The sequence below is a fragment of the Saccopteryx leptura genome, chromosome 7 (assembly GCF_036850995.1).
Source record: "Saccopteryx leptura isolate mSacLep1 chromosome 7, mSacLep1_pri_phased_curated, whole genome shotgun sequence".
In the NCBI taxonomy this organism is placed as follows: Eukaryota; Metazoa; Chordata; class Mammalia; order Chiroptera; family Emballonuridae; genus Saccopteryx; species Saccopteryx leptura.
The window spans coordinates 58,731,809-58,750,293 of NC_089509.1; the positions used below are offsets into that span (position 1 = coordinate 58,731,809).

General features: G+C 40.8%; 1 protein-coding gene across 6 annotated transcripts in view; it reads left to right on the top strand.

Moving 5' to 3' along the window:
• The window catches only part of RAPGEF4 (Rap guanine nucleotide exchange factor 4), a 319,360-nt gene that overhangs the window by 44,201 nt on the left and 256,674 nt on the right, over nt 1-18,485 (top strand). For 3 of the 6 annotated variants that reach the window (XM_066345716.1, XM_066345717.1, XM_066345718.1), the window contains exons 2-3: nt 12,701-12,843; nt 15,911-15,999. In XM_066345716.1, the coding sequence (XP_066201813.1) occupies nt 12,701-12,843; nt 15,911-15,999 (232 nt within the window). Of the gene's footprint in view, nt 1-12,700; nt 12,844-15,910; nt 16,000-18,485 lie in introns of those variants that run through there. The other 3 variants (XM_066345733.1, XM_066345720.1, XM_066345721.1) reach the window with 2 other exon arrangements.

The following is an 18,485-nucleotide window of genomic DNA, read 5'->3' on the forward strand; positions in this document are numbered from 1 at the left end:
TGATTCTTTTTACTAAGAACACTGGTACTCTGATTTTATAAATTTTATTGTAACAAAAAAAAAATTAGCTGTTCTTTAACACCAAAAATTAATCTCCTAATTTTCTTTGAACTCTTACTTTTAATGATAATTCAGTCACGTGTACAAATGCAAAAGGCATAAAAGTGTATTTAATCTTTCAACAATGTCCACCGGGTACCTACTCTATCAGACCCTGTTCAAGGTATGCAGACATAGCAGTAATCCAAACAGAAAAAATCGTGGCCTTTGTGGAACTTACGTTTTAGTGAAGGCACTCATCAAAATAAATAAGTAAGTTACTTACTATTATACATAGTATATCAGGAGGTACTAAATGCTATGGGAAAAAAAGAATGCCGCGTAAAGGTGCTGCTGAGTGGACTGTGATTTTAAGTAGAGAAGTCAGGGCAGGCCCACTGAGAAGAGAATCTGCGCTTAGACTTGCAGCGGATGAGGGGGAGAGCGTTTCAGGTATCCGGGAGAGCATCCTCTGCAGAAGGAATAGATATCGAAGGGGCTCTGAAGTGGGGCAGAGGCCTCAACATGCAGCAAAGATACCTGTGTGTCTGGAGAAAAGAGAGTATGAGGAAGACAGTGACAGATGAGGTCCCAAAGGAAATTAGGTGACCGGAGTGTGGCCTGGGGGCCAGATTATGGGGAACTTTTGGTTTTACTCTGAGTGTCATGGGGAGCCTCTGGAGACTTTAGAGCAGAGGCATGATATGATTGGACTTAAAAAGGAAGAGGGTCCCTCTGGATCCTACAAGGAGAAGCGACTCGACGGGGCCGGAGTGGAAGCAGGGACTGCTGTTAGGGAAGCGATGTGGAAGTCTGGGGAAGAGATGGTGGTGGCATGGCCCAGGGACGGAAGACTATACATGACAAGTGTTTGGATTCTGGAAATAGTTTTATGTGTATATTCATTCTGGGCAAACAGAAAAAAATAAGCCTCTCTTCCTCTTGTGTATCTCAGTCACTTAGTTCATTCCCTGGAGGTAACCACTGATACCACTTTCCAGTTTTTTGTTCAAACTTCTGTGCATTTAAAATAAAAATATATGCATATAATTCTTTCTCTCTGCCACATGTCAATGGCAGCACATTATACACAATGTTCTAAACCCTGGCTTTTACTGAATGATTATTGGATTATTTCATATTTATAGAGCGTCCTCATTCTTTCTAAAGTTTGCATACTATTTCATTGTATGAATTTATCATTATTTATATTTGCATATAAACATATTTTATATCACATCCTTATACGTATTATAATTTTACATATGTACAAGAATATCTGCAGAAGTCCTATAGTTGGAGTTATTGTATTAACATATTCTAATTTGTGATAGATACTATCAAATTGCCCTGTATGGGTTTGTGCCAATATTTACTCCTACATACTATATATTTCTACACTTTAAAAACATATGAATCTGCCTGACAAGGTGGTAGCACAGTGGATAAAGTGTTGACCTGGGATGCTGAGGACCTAGGTCTCAGACCTCAGTGCGAGCTTACCCGGCTTGAGTGTGGGTTCACCAGCTTGAGAATGGGGTTGCTGGTTTGAGCCCAAGGTCACTGGCTCAGCTGGAGCCACCCAGTTAAGGCAGGTATGAAAAAGCAATCAATGAACAACTAAAGTGTCGCAACTATGAGTTGATGCTTCTCATCTCCCTTCCTGTCTGTCTTTCTCTCTCGCTAGAGAAAGCAAACAAACATTTGACTTCTATATTTTTAGCATCTATTGAAATTGAAAGTATTCATTTACAATGAATCAAAGACATATTCAGGAAGAAATGAAATTAGGAGACTCATCACCCAGTTATGTGCTGAAACCTACCAGTGTTTTAGTACTATTTCAATATTGTATATTGCAACATATTTTTAGTTTTACAATTTTTAATGCTCCAAAAAGCCTATCAAGCAGGTTAGTGTCCTTATAATAATGTCATAGACTAGAGCCTGTCTCTTTGTAAATGTTCAGTTAATATTTGTTTAGTAAGTGAATGAATCAATGAAAATGTGTATTTAATTCCTGAGGAGGCTTTTACTAGAGACACATTACAGATTACACAGTATCTTAATGTTAGTGACAGGAAAAAGTGTCAATGTTCCTGACTTCTAATAGCAATCTTTTTTTTTTAATTGTGGTAAGAACATTAGCTTGAGATCTCCCCACTTAACACATTTTTAAGTACACATTACATATTGTTAGCTATAGGCATATGGTGGCACAGCAGATCTCTAGAGCTTATTCATTGAACAGCAACTCCCCGTTGCCCCTCCTCCCCAGCCTCTGGCAACCGCTATCTACTCTTCCTTTCTAAGAGTTTGACTAATCATGTGGCATTTGTCCTTCAGTGACTGGCTCATTTCACTTAGCATAATGTCCTCCAGGTTCAACCATGTTGTCATATAAGGCAGGATTATCATCTTGAAGACTGAAAAATATTCCAGTGTGTACACACACACACACACACACACACACGTGCACACACCCCATTTTCTTTATCTATTCATCCATTAATGGAAATTTAGGTCGTTTCCATATCTTGGCTGTTGTGAATAATCTAACCACCACTCTTTTCAATGATATGCAGGCATACTACTTTCAAATCAAATCCACTTTTTATCTACCTATTCCATGGCCTCTTCAAGTTGTCTCCAAGCATGGGCACCAACAGCATGTGCTGAAGTAAAGGATAGAGGGGAGGAGGGGAGGGGGACAGAGGAACTCCTGGAAAGGCAGCAAGGTACGAGAGGTTTTCCATGAAGAGCTACGTTTAAAATAAATAAGTTAAAGGCCCCAAGCCTTGTCTCTATATAATAAGTTCATAAACCACTTCCCCCTCTCTTTTTTAAAATAGAATTAATTTTTTTACAACAGTTTTAGGTTTACAGCAAAACTGAGCAAAAAGTACAGAGAATTCCCACCTATCCCCTGCCACACACATGCACAGCCGCCCTACTGTCAGCATCTCCAGCCAGAGCGGTACAGTTGCTGCAACTAATGAACTGACTCTGACATACACAGGGTGTGGCAAAAGCAGATTTACAGTTAGTTATAAGTACCTGAAGATGTCTTTTTGTATTATGAATTATTATAGTGTGTTCTATTATCTGCCATTATAGTATTATATGCACTTCTCTTTTAAAGCCAGAGATTTTCAGTCAGCTAATCCAGTGAAGGGGAAGGGGTCTTCCTAACTCCCTGGTGCTTCTGTCTGCTGCTACTTTTGGGTGTCTTCCTGTGCCTCGGGCAGGTTGGGATGGATAAAAGATTGAGAATCGGTTTTCCGGTAAAGTAACGTTCTCCTCTCTTCTCCCCACCCCACCCCATCCTTAGTATTCTTCCTTTTTTCCATTTTCTTTTTCTTTCAAGGGTCTCCTTTTCTTTTTTTTTTTTTCTTCTTCTTTTTGCCCAGGAAGAGAAAACGCTAAGAAGGTTATCAGAAGAATCTGACTCAAGAAATCGTATTCTCTAATCCTCACATCTAAAGGTCCTTAGGGCTCTCCAAAAATTTAGTTGTAGCAGTGGCAATTCTTTGAACAGAGATATCGCAAATTTGGGTGTAGCCCTAAGTACTGTTGGAATGATTTTTGAGAACTTCTTCTTGCTATGATGAAAATTGCATAAAGAGGTAAAAACAACAACAACAAAAACAACCCACAAAACACAAAAACCTAGCAGTCCAAACTTAGCCAGAAATCATTTTAAAGAAACATCAGTTAGCTGAGTCATCCCAGAAGCCATTCTAAAATTTTAAGAAGCTAGAAGAAGTTATTTTTAATTTAATGCTGGTAGAACAAGTGCATTATCTAGGGAAATTTGTGATAGAGTTTTATTTCATGTGCTGTTTGGGGGCCAGTAAGCACTCTGACTTGTCTGGGGTCTGGGGGAGAGGCATGAAGAGACTCAGCGTCCAGCCTGATGATCCTAGACACCCGTGGACAACCAGTGAAGATTTGTGGAAAGGATCTGCTAAAATGGGGCAAGGCTGTACTTTGGTTTTATATTTTCATTTTAACTGTATTGAGACAAATTGCAACACATTGAGCCTGGTCCAAAGGGTTTATCTCTCTCTGTTCACTAACAAATGCAAGGTCAAGCATTATTTAGATATTAGCAGGGCTATTCCTGCCCTTTTAAATTGTCCACATAGCCCTGAGCCCCCAAGCTGGTGTCTCTCTTGCCATGGGACAAATGACAGTGGATGTCTGCAAAAGGGAAGTGGAGATCTTCTGATCCCTCCCACTGCTCCGTTGAGGGCCAAAATGGTGGTTCCCAGTGACCTCCAGTCGTGACTCTCTTATTTCCATTGGGACCCTGAAGGGGCGGGTTTCTCTTTAGAGAGACGTAAAGCAAGCAGGCATGGATTCTAAACAGGGAGGCATTAGGCCAGGAATGTGCAGACTTGACATGTTCAGCTCCCTGATGGCAGATGTGCAGGCCAGATTTTGGAAGGGTCACAGAAGTCTTGGTGTGCCTTGTGATGGCCCATCTCAGCTGTGAGGATAAACAGCTGCAGTTGCACCTGGGGTCTCTGGATCCATGAGGGGGAGTCTTCTGAGTCTCCCTGGACATGGGCAGAATCAAGAGCCAAGAGAATTTTGACAACTGATTGAGTTTGAAGGATGTGTGCGTGCACACGTGCATGTGTGTATATGTGTGTGTTGTTAAAGAAAAAATATTCAATAACACTTGTTAAAGATGGTAAGGCAGATCTATTCAGGATCATGGTGATGGATATAGGAACTGCTGCAATAGGATGTTACAGTGGGGAAAAGAAATTGGGCTCAACTCTGTATACAGCACGGACAGGTGGGAATTTTTGGCCAAGGGGCAGGGTGGGGGGCCAGTGGTTAGAAAATTACTAAGAGGAAACTTTAGGGGTCAGGGAAGTTCTACTAAACTGACCTAATAGGATTCTTGCTGAAAAGCTGGACCAGGGTGATCAGACATCACCTGGTGGGGGGGGGGAGGATGAGGAACCCAATCAGATTTTGAGATTGTTCAGGTATTGAGGGTGGGGGCTACTGGTTCAACTGACTTCGCAGGGTTCTTGCTAGAATTAGATTTTTTTAAGGAAGTATACAGATGGGTTCGAGAGAAGGTTCAGGAGCCTGACTAAAGTTTGGTCAACAAAGCATCTTTGTCAGTATGTATGTGTGTATGTGCATTTGTACATATGTATCTTTATGTGTGTGCATTTCTGTGTGTATGTGTCTATCTGCCAGTGTGTGTTTGTGTCTGTGTGGTGGGGGATAGTTAGTGGGTAGGAAATTTAGGGAGAGGAGTTAGTAGAACAGGTCTCTATGGATAGTGGCCATTTGTAGGATCATGGCCAAGCAATGGTATTATTATAGTCATAAAAAGAGAAATGAAAAAGAACTGATTTTAGGGAGAATTTATAATACTGCCTTCATGAAGTCTCTGTAGACTTTCATCCGTAAATGATGTCTGTTCTTAATTGTGCTTTGTATCACATTTCAGCCTGATAATTTCTGTAACTAGACAGATCTCCCTAATTCAATTCTAAACTTCCTGGGTGCAGGGACCAGACTCTTTTTATTTATTTATTTTTATCACTGGAGGGCTTTATTCTCCTCTCATATAGGTAGTCAGTATATATTTACAGATTAAATGAATGCATTTTCAACACCTTATTTTCTGAATTTTGTTGACAATTGTTGGGAAAACTTGTAATTAGTAAAGAGTAAACATTTCAGTCTTATAAATGGTTAATAACTATATAATTAAAATAATATGATAAGTGGTAAACATCTTGCGTTACAAAGACTTTTGATAGATCCATGTTGTTATTGGTGTTTTACATGACTTTAGCGTATTAATACTCATATAACCTCTGTGTCAAATGCTTTTGTGTGTAAAATGGAATCTATAAGACCTGCTTCATTTAAGAGGTTGATCAAAATTTGCAAAGCCCTTTGAAAAGTTGATAGTGTTACAAAAAGGCCAATATCATCAAGTACATAGTGTTTGAAATCTTATTATTGTTATAATATATAGAGAAAAACATATATGCATACCTATGTATAAAACCTTCAAAAGGTACATGGAAATTCTAGCATGTTTTTAAGCACTTTATTAATTGCTTTCATTAGATACTTCTTTAAAAAAAGTCTTTGTGGCTAATAATGGTGATGATGAAGATGATGGTACCAGTAATAATTACTCTAGCCTTTTATTACTGATGGAGCTCTTGTGTATTATCTCAGATTTAACAGTTCCTCAGGGAAGGGGACTAGCTCTTTTTTTTATATTAAGTTACTGCTAAAACAAAACAAACTGTAAAGTCATTTAAATTTAAGAATACTTAGTTATTATGATACCCCATATTTGAAATAAATTTGCTGATCTTCAAAACATATCTTGAAATTTAAAAAATACATCCTAAACTAATAATAATAGTCTGTCAACTATAAATGAAATGAAATAAAAAAAAATACAGTTGAAATAGTTGAAGAAAGTAAGCGTTATGTGCATTGCCCTAAGAAGACAGTGCTACTGAGTGTGTCGTTGTTGTCCACTTCTTGGCTGAGTTTATGTCACGGAAAGGCAGCTGGCAGGGAGCAGCCTGACTCCCCCCCTTTTCCTTTCACCTACTTCCTGCACCCCGCAGGTCTGACTGGGGTCCACTGTCCCATGAGGACACTCAGAACTTCTGCAGGAGTTAGCACTAAATAATAACAGAGCACAAGGAACAACACATCAGCATTAATGGGGAAAATGTGCAATAACCATAAAATCAACAGAAATCGCTCCGCTTAGATGACCTGTTTGTTGTTTAGGCATGTGATAATCAATCTTCTTGAGCACTTCTCTGTGGGGAGGGCCACCCCCTCCTCTGTCAGCTGGGGGGAAGAGCTGAGAACCCTGAGAAGGAGAAAAGGCAAACAAAGCAGGGAAACAGTGGGTCTCAGTGGTTTATAACAAATAAGGCCCACACAGTATTTACGGAATGGGTGGATTGATGAATGGCAATACTTACAAAGATGAAATGTGAAATAATAAAATAATGAAATGAGATGCTAAAAACATGTTATCGCTTGGATTTCAGAGATGAGAGAGAATGTTGCCCTCTGGGAGGGCGGTGACCCCGAAGCTGGTCCTAAGCAAATGAGTAGGTGGGAGAAAGTAACTTCATGTCTGTGTTAGTGTTCTCTTGCGGTGTAACAGATTACCACAGACCCAGGGGCCCGGAACAGCACACCAGTATTATCCCGCCCTTCCGTGGGGCAGGAGCCTGAGCACGGCTTGTCTGCTCAAGGTCTCAGAGGCTGAAATGAAGGTGCTGACTTGGCTGCGCTCCTTTCTGGAGCTCAAGGACCAGGTTCACGTGGTTGCTGGTAGAATTCAGTCCTTGAAGTTGTAGAGCTGAGTCTCCGCTTTCTTGCTGACTGCCAGCCCCGGGCCGCACTTCCCGGTTCGGGGCCTTCTTGCTGCGCAGCAGCTTCCTTCTTCCGGGCCAGCAAAAGCGCCCCCACTTCTTCATCCTCTTGTAAAGGACTCACTTCATTAGGTTAGGCCCCCCTGGGGAAAATCTTGCTTTTTATTAAAGTCAACTGATTGGGGATCTTAAAAAAATTTTTTTTTAGCCTCACCATGCAGTGGATAGAGCATTATACTGGGACACAGAGGACCCAGGTTTGAAACCCCAAGGTCGCTGGCTTGAGCAAGGGGTCACTCGCTCTGCTGTAGCCCCCCCCCCCCAGTCAAGGCACATATGAGAAAGCAATCACTGAACATCTAAGTTGCTGCAACGAAGAATTGAAGCTTCTCATCTCTCTTCCTTCCTGTCTGTCTGTCCCTTTGTCTAGACTCATTCTGTCACAAAACAAAATTTTTGTTTACTTTTTAAATAATTTTTTCAATTACAGTTTACATTCAATGTTCTTTTGTTTCGGTTTCAGGTGTATAGCATGCTGGTTAGACAATCATATACTTTACAAAGGTTTCCCCTGATATTTCTTGTACCCACCAGACAACAGAAATAGCAATTACAATATTATTGATTATATTTCCTATGCTGTGCAAGGGGTTTTAATTACACCTGCCAAATCTCTTAACCTTTGCATAGATATCGCTCAACTTTTTTCATGTTCTACTGACTAAAATTGCAGCTCCTGCCCACATGCAAGGGGATTATACAAGGGTGTGGGTCATGGGGGGTCACCTTAGAATCCCGCCTACCAGTATCTTCTTTTGTAAATGATTCTTTTTGTTGTTGTCTGAACATGTTTAAAAAGTGAAGTTTTTTTAAAAAAAGTAATTTAAAAAATGGGCCCTGGGTGTCAGATGCCAGGCTAAGGAAAATGACTTCTCTGAAGCTGGAGCTTTTTCTTCTTTTTACTTAGGGGACCAGCTGTCCATAGTTTTGAAGGGAGGGGGAAGGGATGAGTAATAATTAGAGAAACCCACCTCATCATTTTGAACCAGTGACCTCAGCATTCCAGGTCGATGCTTTATCCGCTGCTCCACCACAGCTCAGGCCCACCTCATCATTTTGATACACTGCCAGAGCTTCCAAGCCGGCCTCTTGGTGGCTGGCCTCTACTCTCTCCCATCTGCCTCTACTTGTAGTCGAGGTGATCTTTCCAAAATGTGCATCCAATTGTGTCTCTACCCTGCTAAAAATACTTCTGCTGAGTATTATGGAACCCAAGCTCTCTAGTGTCCCGGGAAAGGACTAACATGCTGTTCCGTTTCTTGTCCCAACACAGGCTTCTCATGCCCTACATTCACACTCAGCGGAGACAGTGACAGTAGGCGCTAAGAGGAGGGGACAGGAAATTCCAGCTCTTGTGGTTTTTGTGACTCTGTGGTTGTTTTCAATGCTGCCATTGCTTCGAGCCTGCAGATTAGTGCCAGCATGGCTGTGACAGTGACCCGTGGAGTTCACATGGCTGCTTGCTGTGGCGGGCGTGACTTCCTGCTGTTGCTAACACTGCTTTCCATGAAGTACGTCCCCTGGCTTGGCTCCTCACCCAGGGGCACACCTGTCAGCCACTGTGGCCATCATCGCCTGTGAAGGGTTTTCCTACTGGACGCACAGAGACTCCTGTTGAAAACAGTCTGCTCCCCTGTCTGTACCTCTTCATTAACTGCTGAGGTTAGCCCCTGTTTCAAAGCCCCTTAGCTCTTAGAGAAGAGCTGGGGAGTTTAGAAAGCCCTCCAAAGGGCCAGTAGGTGGAAAGAGGCTGTAAAACACATACAGAGGTGTGGTCCCTTTACTGGTAAAGCCTGCAAACCTCTCAGCTCTTTCAGGTGCTGGTCAGCTCATGGACTGGGCACTAATGCAGGATTTCCCTTCACCCTTCCTAGGAAGCATAACACAAGCCCTTTCCATACTGTTCACTGGGGGGCTAGCCGAGATCGTGGGCATATTCTTTGAGTCTAGCGTTTTGGAGCCTGAAAGTGTGCTGGGGCAGGTGAAGAGCTCCCCAACTAAACTCATGGAAGCTGTCTTAGGTGTTCCCTTAACTGACAGGTCATCTGTTCATGCCTTCCAAAAATGTTCATCTCTCATGGTGGGATCTGTCTTCCTTTGACAGTGTGCCAAGTTCCTCCGGACTCTGGCACATCTAGTCCTGACCTCTGTATTACTCTAGGTGGTGCTGTGGTGACACTCTTCCCCACCCCCACTGCACCCCAAATCTCAGTAGCTTCACACAGTGGAGGTTTATTTGTCACTTACACAAAGTCTTGCTCTTGTGTTTATAGCATCTTAAACACACACCTTCTGTACTGGTTTCCCAAGGCTGCCAAAACAAGATACCACAAACTAGGTGGTTTACAACAACAGAAATTTATTCTCTCATTGTCTGGAGACTAGAATCCAAAGTCATTTGGGTCACGTTATTGTGCAGGCTCAAGATCCTTCCTTGCCTCTTACTAGCAATCCCTGGCATTTCTGGGCTTATAGTTGCATCATTCCAATCTCTGCCTCCACTGTCACGTGGCCATCCGCCAAGTGTCTCTGTTCAAATTTCTCTTCTCTTCTAAGGACACCAGTTATTGGGTTATGGCCCACCCTAATCCACTATGATCTCATGTGAACTCGATTACATCAGCAAAGACCATTTCCAGATGAGGTCACTAGAGGTACCAGGTGTTAAGACTTCAACTTATCTTTTGGGAAGGTCGCAGTTCCACCCATAATACCGGCAAAAGCTTTGGGGAGGAAGTGAGACAGGGAAGAGACAAACCCAGACTCTCAATCTTACCTCAGAAGTGATACATGCTGGTTTTGTTCAGTCTACTGATTATATTATAGCTCCAACATAATTGCAAAGGAGGCTCGTAAACTTAGGGGGGCACATGGGTACTCAATGTGAATTTCTTATTTCAGTCACATCCTTGCATGGCTCATCTCCTCTGATCCCAGAATGCTTTGGGGCACACATGAGGCTGGATACTTTCTATATAATGTGAAATATCCATCAAGGGACAGCATATGATCCTGGAGAACACATTGAAGGAATAGACTTGAAAAACTGCTCAAAGAAAAGAAAGAAAATAGTTCTTATAATCTGTAAAACTATCTCCTTTTTCTTTGGTTGTTTGGTTCATCTTAATCCAGAGGCTATAAAATGGTGGTCAACAAATTAGATCCAGTTCATAGATGTTTTATGTGTGGCCCCACACATGTTTAATAAATGTGAACAACTATCTGTCTTTCTTCAAACAACTGGAAGATCTGACAACATCTGGGCCCCCATTTCCATGGAAAACCAGCTATAAGAACAACTGAATAAGGGCTACTCCGTATCAACAGTCCCATCTCTGCCATTTGCTGTGACCTCCACCACTCTCTTAGTATTGCTAACACTGAAGCTGAGTATCCATTCTCATTTGTCTTTGTGTTTTCATCATTGTTTCCTTATAACAGAGATTTTTCTTCCTTATATTTGGATCTTTTTACTTACGTATTTTACTGATTGGCCCCTGTAGACATTTGTGTTTGTGACCCCAATTTTAAGTAAAATCTGCATTTTCTTGTATCTTATTATATACTGGTGGTTTTAAGGGATTAAACTCAACCCAAGAGTATCACCTTGAACTAATGGCTCAGGCTGATTCCTGCTAGAGCATCTGTAAAGGAAAACTCACTCCTGCTGTGTTTCCTTTACTCTCACAGTACTGTTACACTCCCGACACTTCTGATACCCGATGAACCATTCTGAGACACCAGCTAAGTGTCCTATAATTCAGCTCAATTCAATCTGACTCTGTCTACTGGAAGAGAGCATTTGATCCCACAGGTAAAGGGCTTAGTCCCACAAGAGTACCCCCTGGATCACAAGTCTAGGTTGTCACCTGTGCTTCTGAGCAATGGGCTACAAATCAGAGAGGTTTCCACCACTTCCTCCTTAGGTTTGATTAATTTGCTAGAGTGGCTCACAAAACTCAGGAAAAGAGTTTACTTAGTTTTTTATTTAAAAAAAACACACAGGGCCCTGGCTGGTTGGCTCAGCGGTAGAGCGTCGGCCTGGCGTGTAGGAGTCCTGGGTTCGATTCCTGGCCAGGGCACACAGGAGAAGCGCCCATCTGCTTCCCCACCCCTCCCCCTCTCCTTCCTCTCTGTCTCTCTCTTCTCCTCCTGCAGCCAAGGCTCCATTGGAGCAAAGATGGCCCGGGCGCTGGGGATGGCTCTGTGGCCTCTGCCTCAGGCGCTAGAATGGCTCTGGATGCAACAGAGCGAGGCCCAGAGGGGCAGAGCATCGCCCCCTGGTGGGTGTGCCAGGTGGATCCCGGTCGGGCGCATGCAGGAGTCTGTCTGACTGCCTCCCCATTTCCAGCTTCGGAAAAATGAAAAAAACAACAATAAAAAAACACACACAACAGTTCAATAGCTTTTTTAGAAAAAAATAAACATATAATTCAGGAAAAACCAATGGAAGAGGAGCATAGGGCAAGGTATGAGGAAGGGCACAGAAGTGCCATACCCCTTCCCAGCATACCATTCTTCCTCAAATTTCCACTGTTTACTGAGCTGGAAGCTCTCCAAACCCAGACGTCCAAGGACTTTTATGGAGGCTTTATCATCTAGGCATGGCTGATTTAATCATTGGCCTTTGGTGATTGAACTCATCCTCAGTCTCCTCCCCAGAGGTTGGGGAGTGGCACTGCAAGTTCCAACCCTCTCAGCACTTGGTGGATCCCCTGACAGCCAGTTACCATCCTTAGGTTACTTAAGTGCTTTCCAAAAGTCACCTTATTAAAATACCTCAGTTGCATTTGAAAGGGGCTGGTTATGAATAACAAGGCACCCATTTCACCTTCAGGGCTCTGCAGCATTTCAGGAAGTGAGGATAAAAGACCAAATATTATGGCAAAAGATGCCCCTCTGGCTGTTACATGGGAAATTATAAGTTTTAGAAGCTATGTACCAGAAACAATGGACAACGAGCAAGTATAAATTTCTTATTATAAATTGCAATAGTGCACCATCTACAATAGACATGATTTAAGGTGAACAGTTGACAAAAGCTTGGCAGTACCTGTAATGGGGATAGGTAGATAAACATTTGCAATGAAAAACTTGTAATTGAGATAGTTGCATAAACTTGAATGTAATGAAAATAATGCAGGCTGACTCAAGTAAATCCTTACTAAAAAGCTTTTTGTGCCAAAATTTTCTGCCCTTTATAGACCGCTGGAACGATCCAGTGAGGATGTGGATATAATCTTCACACGGCTGAAAGAAGTTAAAGCTTTTGAGAAATTTCACCCCAATCTCCTTCATCAGATTTGTTTGTGTGGTTATTATGAGAACCTGGAGAAAGGAATAACATGTAAGAAATTCAATTTCAATAGTATACTTTTATGTATGGTTTGTGCTTGTTTGTGGTTATCCTGTGGGGAGAGATAGCACATGATAGATAGATGCTTGAGCTTCAGCTGAAGTGATTAGATTGACATTTCCCTCTACTTCCTTAAGTGTCGTGTAGGCATTTCCTTAACCCCTTTGTTCACAGCATGTAAGTGGTTCTTCCAGGGCAGCCTGCTGTCCAGGTGGTGTTGGAAGGATATACTGACTCATATAATTCAGCTGTATCCTTAGAAATTCAAATAATTATTTTCTCTAACCCCCAAAATATGATGACCAGTAGGATATTAAATAAAAATAAAAGGTAACTTAACTAATGCTATTGGTAATGTTTTGAATTCACCTTAGTGGTATTTTCTATTCCAGGTATGAATAAGGGGCAGGGAGAGGAAAACAATAAGAGTTAGCTGCATTTTTTTAAAATGTATTTTTTCTTCAAAAAAAAAAAATAATACTTTTCTATCTGTTGGGATACATTTGCTGCAGTAAAATAAAACTTCCATCCAACTGGTTTGAATAATTGATTACTCATACAAGAGAAGAAAATCACTTACTCATATACTAGAAGTCTTGGGGCTTCAGGGTTGGTTAATGAGGTGGTTCAATGACATTATTAAGGTCCCAGGTCCCTCCTATTTTTTTGTTTGCTTTTGCTATGTATCCTCAGGTGTTGGCTTTTGTCCTTAGACTTGTTCCAAATGGCTCTAAGACAGCTACAGCAGTTGGAAACATTACATGCTGATATAAAAACATTTTGCTGAAGGACTAGTTCTTCTTATGTCTCTTTATCAGAAGTCCTCCAGCAGACTTCCTGTATTGTTTCATTAGCTAGAATTGTATCATATGCCCATGTCTAAACCAATCACTGCAAAGAGAATGGAACTAACATGACTGGATTAGATCAATCATTATTACCCAACTGGAGCTAGGAAAGAAACTCTTGCTCTGAGTACTTGGCCCTTGAAGGAGGTTGGAAACCTGTGTAAATTCTTGTATATGTAATTCTCAGTTAGATAAGAGGAAGGGAGGGCATGATTCTGGATGGGAAACCAACAGGGTCTGTTATAACATCACTGTAGAAAATTTAGAAGACAAACAAAATAAAAATCATCTATAATTCCCAACCTAGAGATTACTATTAACACTTTGTATGTATCCTACAAGATAGTTTCCCATGTGTACACACACATAGTTATACTTCTACTAGAAAAATCATTCAAACATATTGTTTTTAAACATATATTATTGATATCTGAAGCTTCATTCTCTTAAGGATGAGACTATTTTCTGTTTCTTAAAGCCATTTTAAAAATGAATGTTCTCTGAAATATAATGTGAATCTGGCAAATAACATCTTTAGAGGACAGAAAGTTTATGAAAGGCAAAGCCCTAATTCTAAAATAAGTCACTTACAAAGGCTAGGGACAGCAGTAACTGGACAGGCTGGCTATAAACTCATCAATTCCCCATCTTGAGCTTATCATTGCACTTGGTAGGATGCTATTGTCATTCTTTGCCTTTCCACAGCATGTCTTAGGGAGTTTAGAGCAGCTTGTCGGCATTAATTATGGCTCCTGGAGGCTTGCTCTTGTGTAGTGAGCACTAGACTTTCCAGAATTCAGCCGACCCACTGAGTGGTCATGTGAGTTCTCACTGAGTCATTCATTAGACCTCTGACTTTAACCGTGAAAAGAATTTAAAAATATTAGATCATTTCATCTGGTTATTTAGCTAGAATATTTAAGAGGATTATTGGGTTTGTATGAGATTTTTAACCCAGTGTTTCAGAATGACTTCCAAAGTACTGGTCTTAACATGATATAGGAACTAAGGTTCTATGTAAATAGCTAAATGTTTCCTCTCTGAGAGTACAAAAGAAAAGAAGAGTCAGGTTCAGAAATTCCTGATGAGAGTCATTTCCAAAGAGCTTAAAGCAGTGACTTAAAAAAAAAGAACAAACAAAAAAAAAAATCCAAGGAGATGGACAGTGATAATCCAGTCATTAAAACTTTTAAAGCAGATTTTATGTTTTTATAATTTAGCTTAAAAGGAGACAGTCTATTCTAGAAAACACATTGCTTTTAACATAAAGAGACTTAAGAAATTAGAGTAATGGTCTGGTTTTATTGAGTCAAATAACCTTGATAATATGGACCCAGGGGTGGGATTCAGCTGGTTTGCACTAGTTCGGCAGAACCGATACCTAATTTTTTGTTGAGTTCGGCGAACCAGTTGTTAAAATGGCACTGGTAACCAGGGTTCTCTCTAAGGTGGGTTCCTGGGCAGCTGCCCAATGTGTAGATCACAAATTTGCACTCCGTACTCTTTTTAAATATTCATCTCTGCAACAAAATATAAGCTCCTGTAGTAATGTTTATTCTATCCATAAGTGAAAAAAATTGCAAGTGAGGACACCAATCAAGAAGCAATATGGAAATACCTTAAATAACAGTTTCATTGTTTTTTGTCAGGTATTATTTAATATTTTTCATTAATATTTTAAAACTCTTTTAATCTAGTTTTGTGTACCTCTTTTATTGTTCTTATTTAAGTATTAAATGCATGAAATGATAAACTATCTTTTGGTATACTGGGTTTTTTTATACTCAAAATGGTCATTAAGACAGAGAACCGGTTGTTAAATTATTTGAATCCCACCACTGTATGTACCCCAACTAGAGTAATCATTTTCTAAGAATCATAATACAATGAAATGAGTTTTAGATAAATTGTATGGAATATCACTCAATTCTTTTTAAATGCAAAGAAAGGATCATATATCATCCCTTATTATGCTTTGTAAATATGGAACCATTATGTTTATATAGAGTTCCACTTCATAGAATATTGAATAAATAAAATGTAGCTTTGTTGATAGATGAGGAAAAGAAAAATATGTTCTTGTGGGAACACGTTGTAGGCTTGTAGAGTTGTAGGCTCAGCTAGGTCCAAGTCACACTCATAATACCAATCAGGTAATATGGTAAAACCAGTTTGCACTCGGCCTAGTCACATCACTGTTTCTTTTCCAGTGTTTCGTCAAGGTGATATTGGCACAAACTGGTATGCTGTCCTGGCAGGGTCTCTGGATGTTAAAGTGTCTGAGACCAGCAGTCACCAGGTAAGATACTTTATCATTGTTTTTTGTAAAGAAGGATATATTATTATTTTTAAAAGACACATACCATCAACATTACATTTTTAAACCCATTTCCTCTTTCTCAAAGTAAGGAGTTCAAGTGTTTGATGAATTCTTTTATTTTTTTTTTTATTTTTAATTTTTTTTTTTACAGGGACAGAGAGAGAGTCAGATAGAGGGATAGATAGGGACAGATAGACAGGAACGGAGAGAGATGAGAAGCATCAATCATCAGTTTTTCGTTGCGACACTGTAGTTGTTCATTGATTGCTTTCTCATATGTGCCATGACTGCGGGCCTTCAGCAGACTGAGTAACCCTCCGCTTGAGCCAGTGACCTTGAGTCCATGCTAGTGAGCTTTTTTTTTTTGCTCAAGCCAGATGAGCCCACGCTCAAGCTGGCAACCCCAGGGTCTTGAACCTGGGCCCTTCCGCATCCCAGTCCGACACTCTATCCATTGTGCCACCACCTGGTCAGGCTGATGAATTCTTTTATTAAGTTGCTCAAGAGACATATACATTGAATGTCCTCTGTGATTTGAGTGTGCTGCCAGGTGTTGGAACATGAAGTCCAGGAACCTACTGCCTGCCTTCCAGGAGCTTACTGTCTATTGGGAAATGTAAACAATGTATTCGCAATGTCATAAGTTGCTGTTGTGTAGGGTGAAATGCGACAAAGAGGGAAGGAGAAGCAAGTCTTCCTAGGTTTCTCTTTAGATCCTTCTCCCATCTGGTTTTCTGACTATTCTGTGTCCTAGAAGTGATCCCCTGTGGCGTTTTAGGTGCTCCAGCTATGCAGGGGTAATGCGGTCAATGAAGCCCCTTTAAAACTTCTAGTTCTCTACCTTATCTTTTCAAATGTAAAAGGGCCAATAACAACATCGCCCACCCCCCTGCTCTGCTAAAGTGCAGCACAGGCTTCCTTTATTTTCTTTTTTTATAAATTTTTAAAAAATTTTTTTTAAATTTTATTTATTCATTTTAGAGAGGAGAGAGAGGGAGAGAGAGAGAGAGAGAGAGAGAGAGAGAGGAGAGAGACAGAGGGGAGGAGCTGGAAGCATCAACTCCCATATGTGCCTTGATTAGGCAAGCCCAGGGTTTCGAACCGGCGACCTCAGCATTTCTAGGTCGACGCTTTATCCACTGTGCCACCACAGGTCAGGCGCTTCCTTTATTTTCATTAGTCACCTCAGAGGAGCTTGGCAACCTAAAAGATGAAACTCCCATTCTTTCCCCTGCCTCACAATATTCGTGAGTATTTGAAAGTGGACCCAGAGTCTCCTTTCACATCTGCAGTGCCCTTAACTCCATCATTAACCCACACGGCTGACATGTACAGAACCGTCCCATTTGAAGCCAAGAACCTTAACTCTCAAAAGAATGGCCCCTAGAGGCTACTGTCAAGTGTCAGTATCAAAATGGTCCAAGTTTTCTATCCACATCTTCAGTATTCAAGTTAAAGCGGAGCAAAGAGAATTGACTAATTGTAAAACTGGAAAGAATTATCGAGAAATATCAAAGAAACAGTTCAAGGGACAAATAACCTATAGCTTAGTACATGTTTGAGACAGTGCTTCTGAGCCTTTCTCATAAGTAGCACACTTCGAATGTGAGAAACAGTTATGATATACTAAATTTGGGATTTAAATTTTGTATGAACTTATATGCTAATTGGAGTTGTAAGCAGTAACTATCTAAGAACTGTGGATGTGTCACAAAAGATTGTTGGTAAGGTGAACATTTGGAGTTGGGAATATACCCATTGTTATAGAAGGTCAGAGTCTCAGGCCAGTGCCAACGTCCTATTTAATCCATAGTATGCTTTTTCTATGCATCTACGTGTTGAAAGTTCCATTAGAAACTGCCTGGCCCTGATGGTACTGCTCCTCTTCCCTTCTCTCACATGGCCAGGGTTCTTTTCGATTTCAGAGAGGACGAAGGTGAGAGGTAGGGTTTCATTCTTGTAAGCTGCCTCAGTTTCCCAATGGCACTAGGAAAAGCTAGCCAGCGTTTCTTGGATATCTGCCACATGCTAGGAAGTGTTCTGAGCACTTAACAGGTGTTTATTTACTTCTTTAATCCTCACAATTAGATCATATTACTATTCTCATTCAATAAATAAGGACACTAAGGCCCTGGCTAGTTAAATAACTGGCCCCAAGTAATGTATCTAGAAATTAAAGGAACTAAAATTAAAACCCAAGCAGTTTGCTGCCTGAACATTTGCTCTGTACTATTTGACTCAAAAGAAACATGCTAAAGCATGCAATCGCTTCCTGCCTGCCATCTCTCGTCTTTATGGGTTTTTTTTCAAGAAAGAAAGAGAGAAAGGAGAAAGCTAAGAAGCATCAACTCGTAGTTGCAGCAATTTAGTTGTTCATTGATTGCTTCTCATATGTGCCTTAACTGAGGGGCTCCAGCCAAGCCAGTGACGCCTTGCTCACGCCAGTGACATTGGGCTTTAGCCAG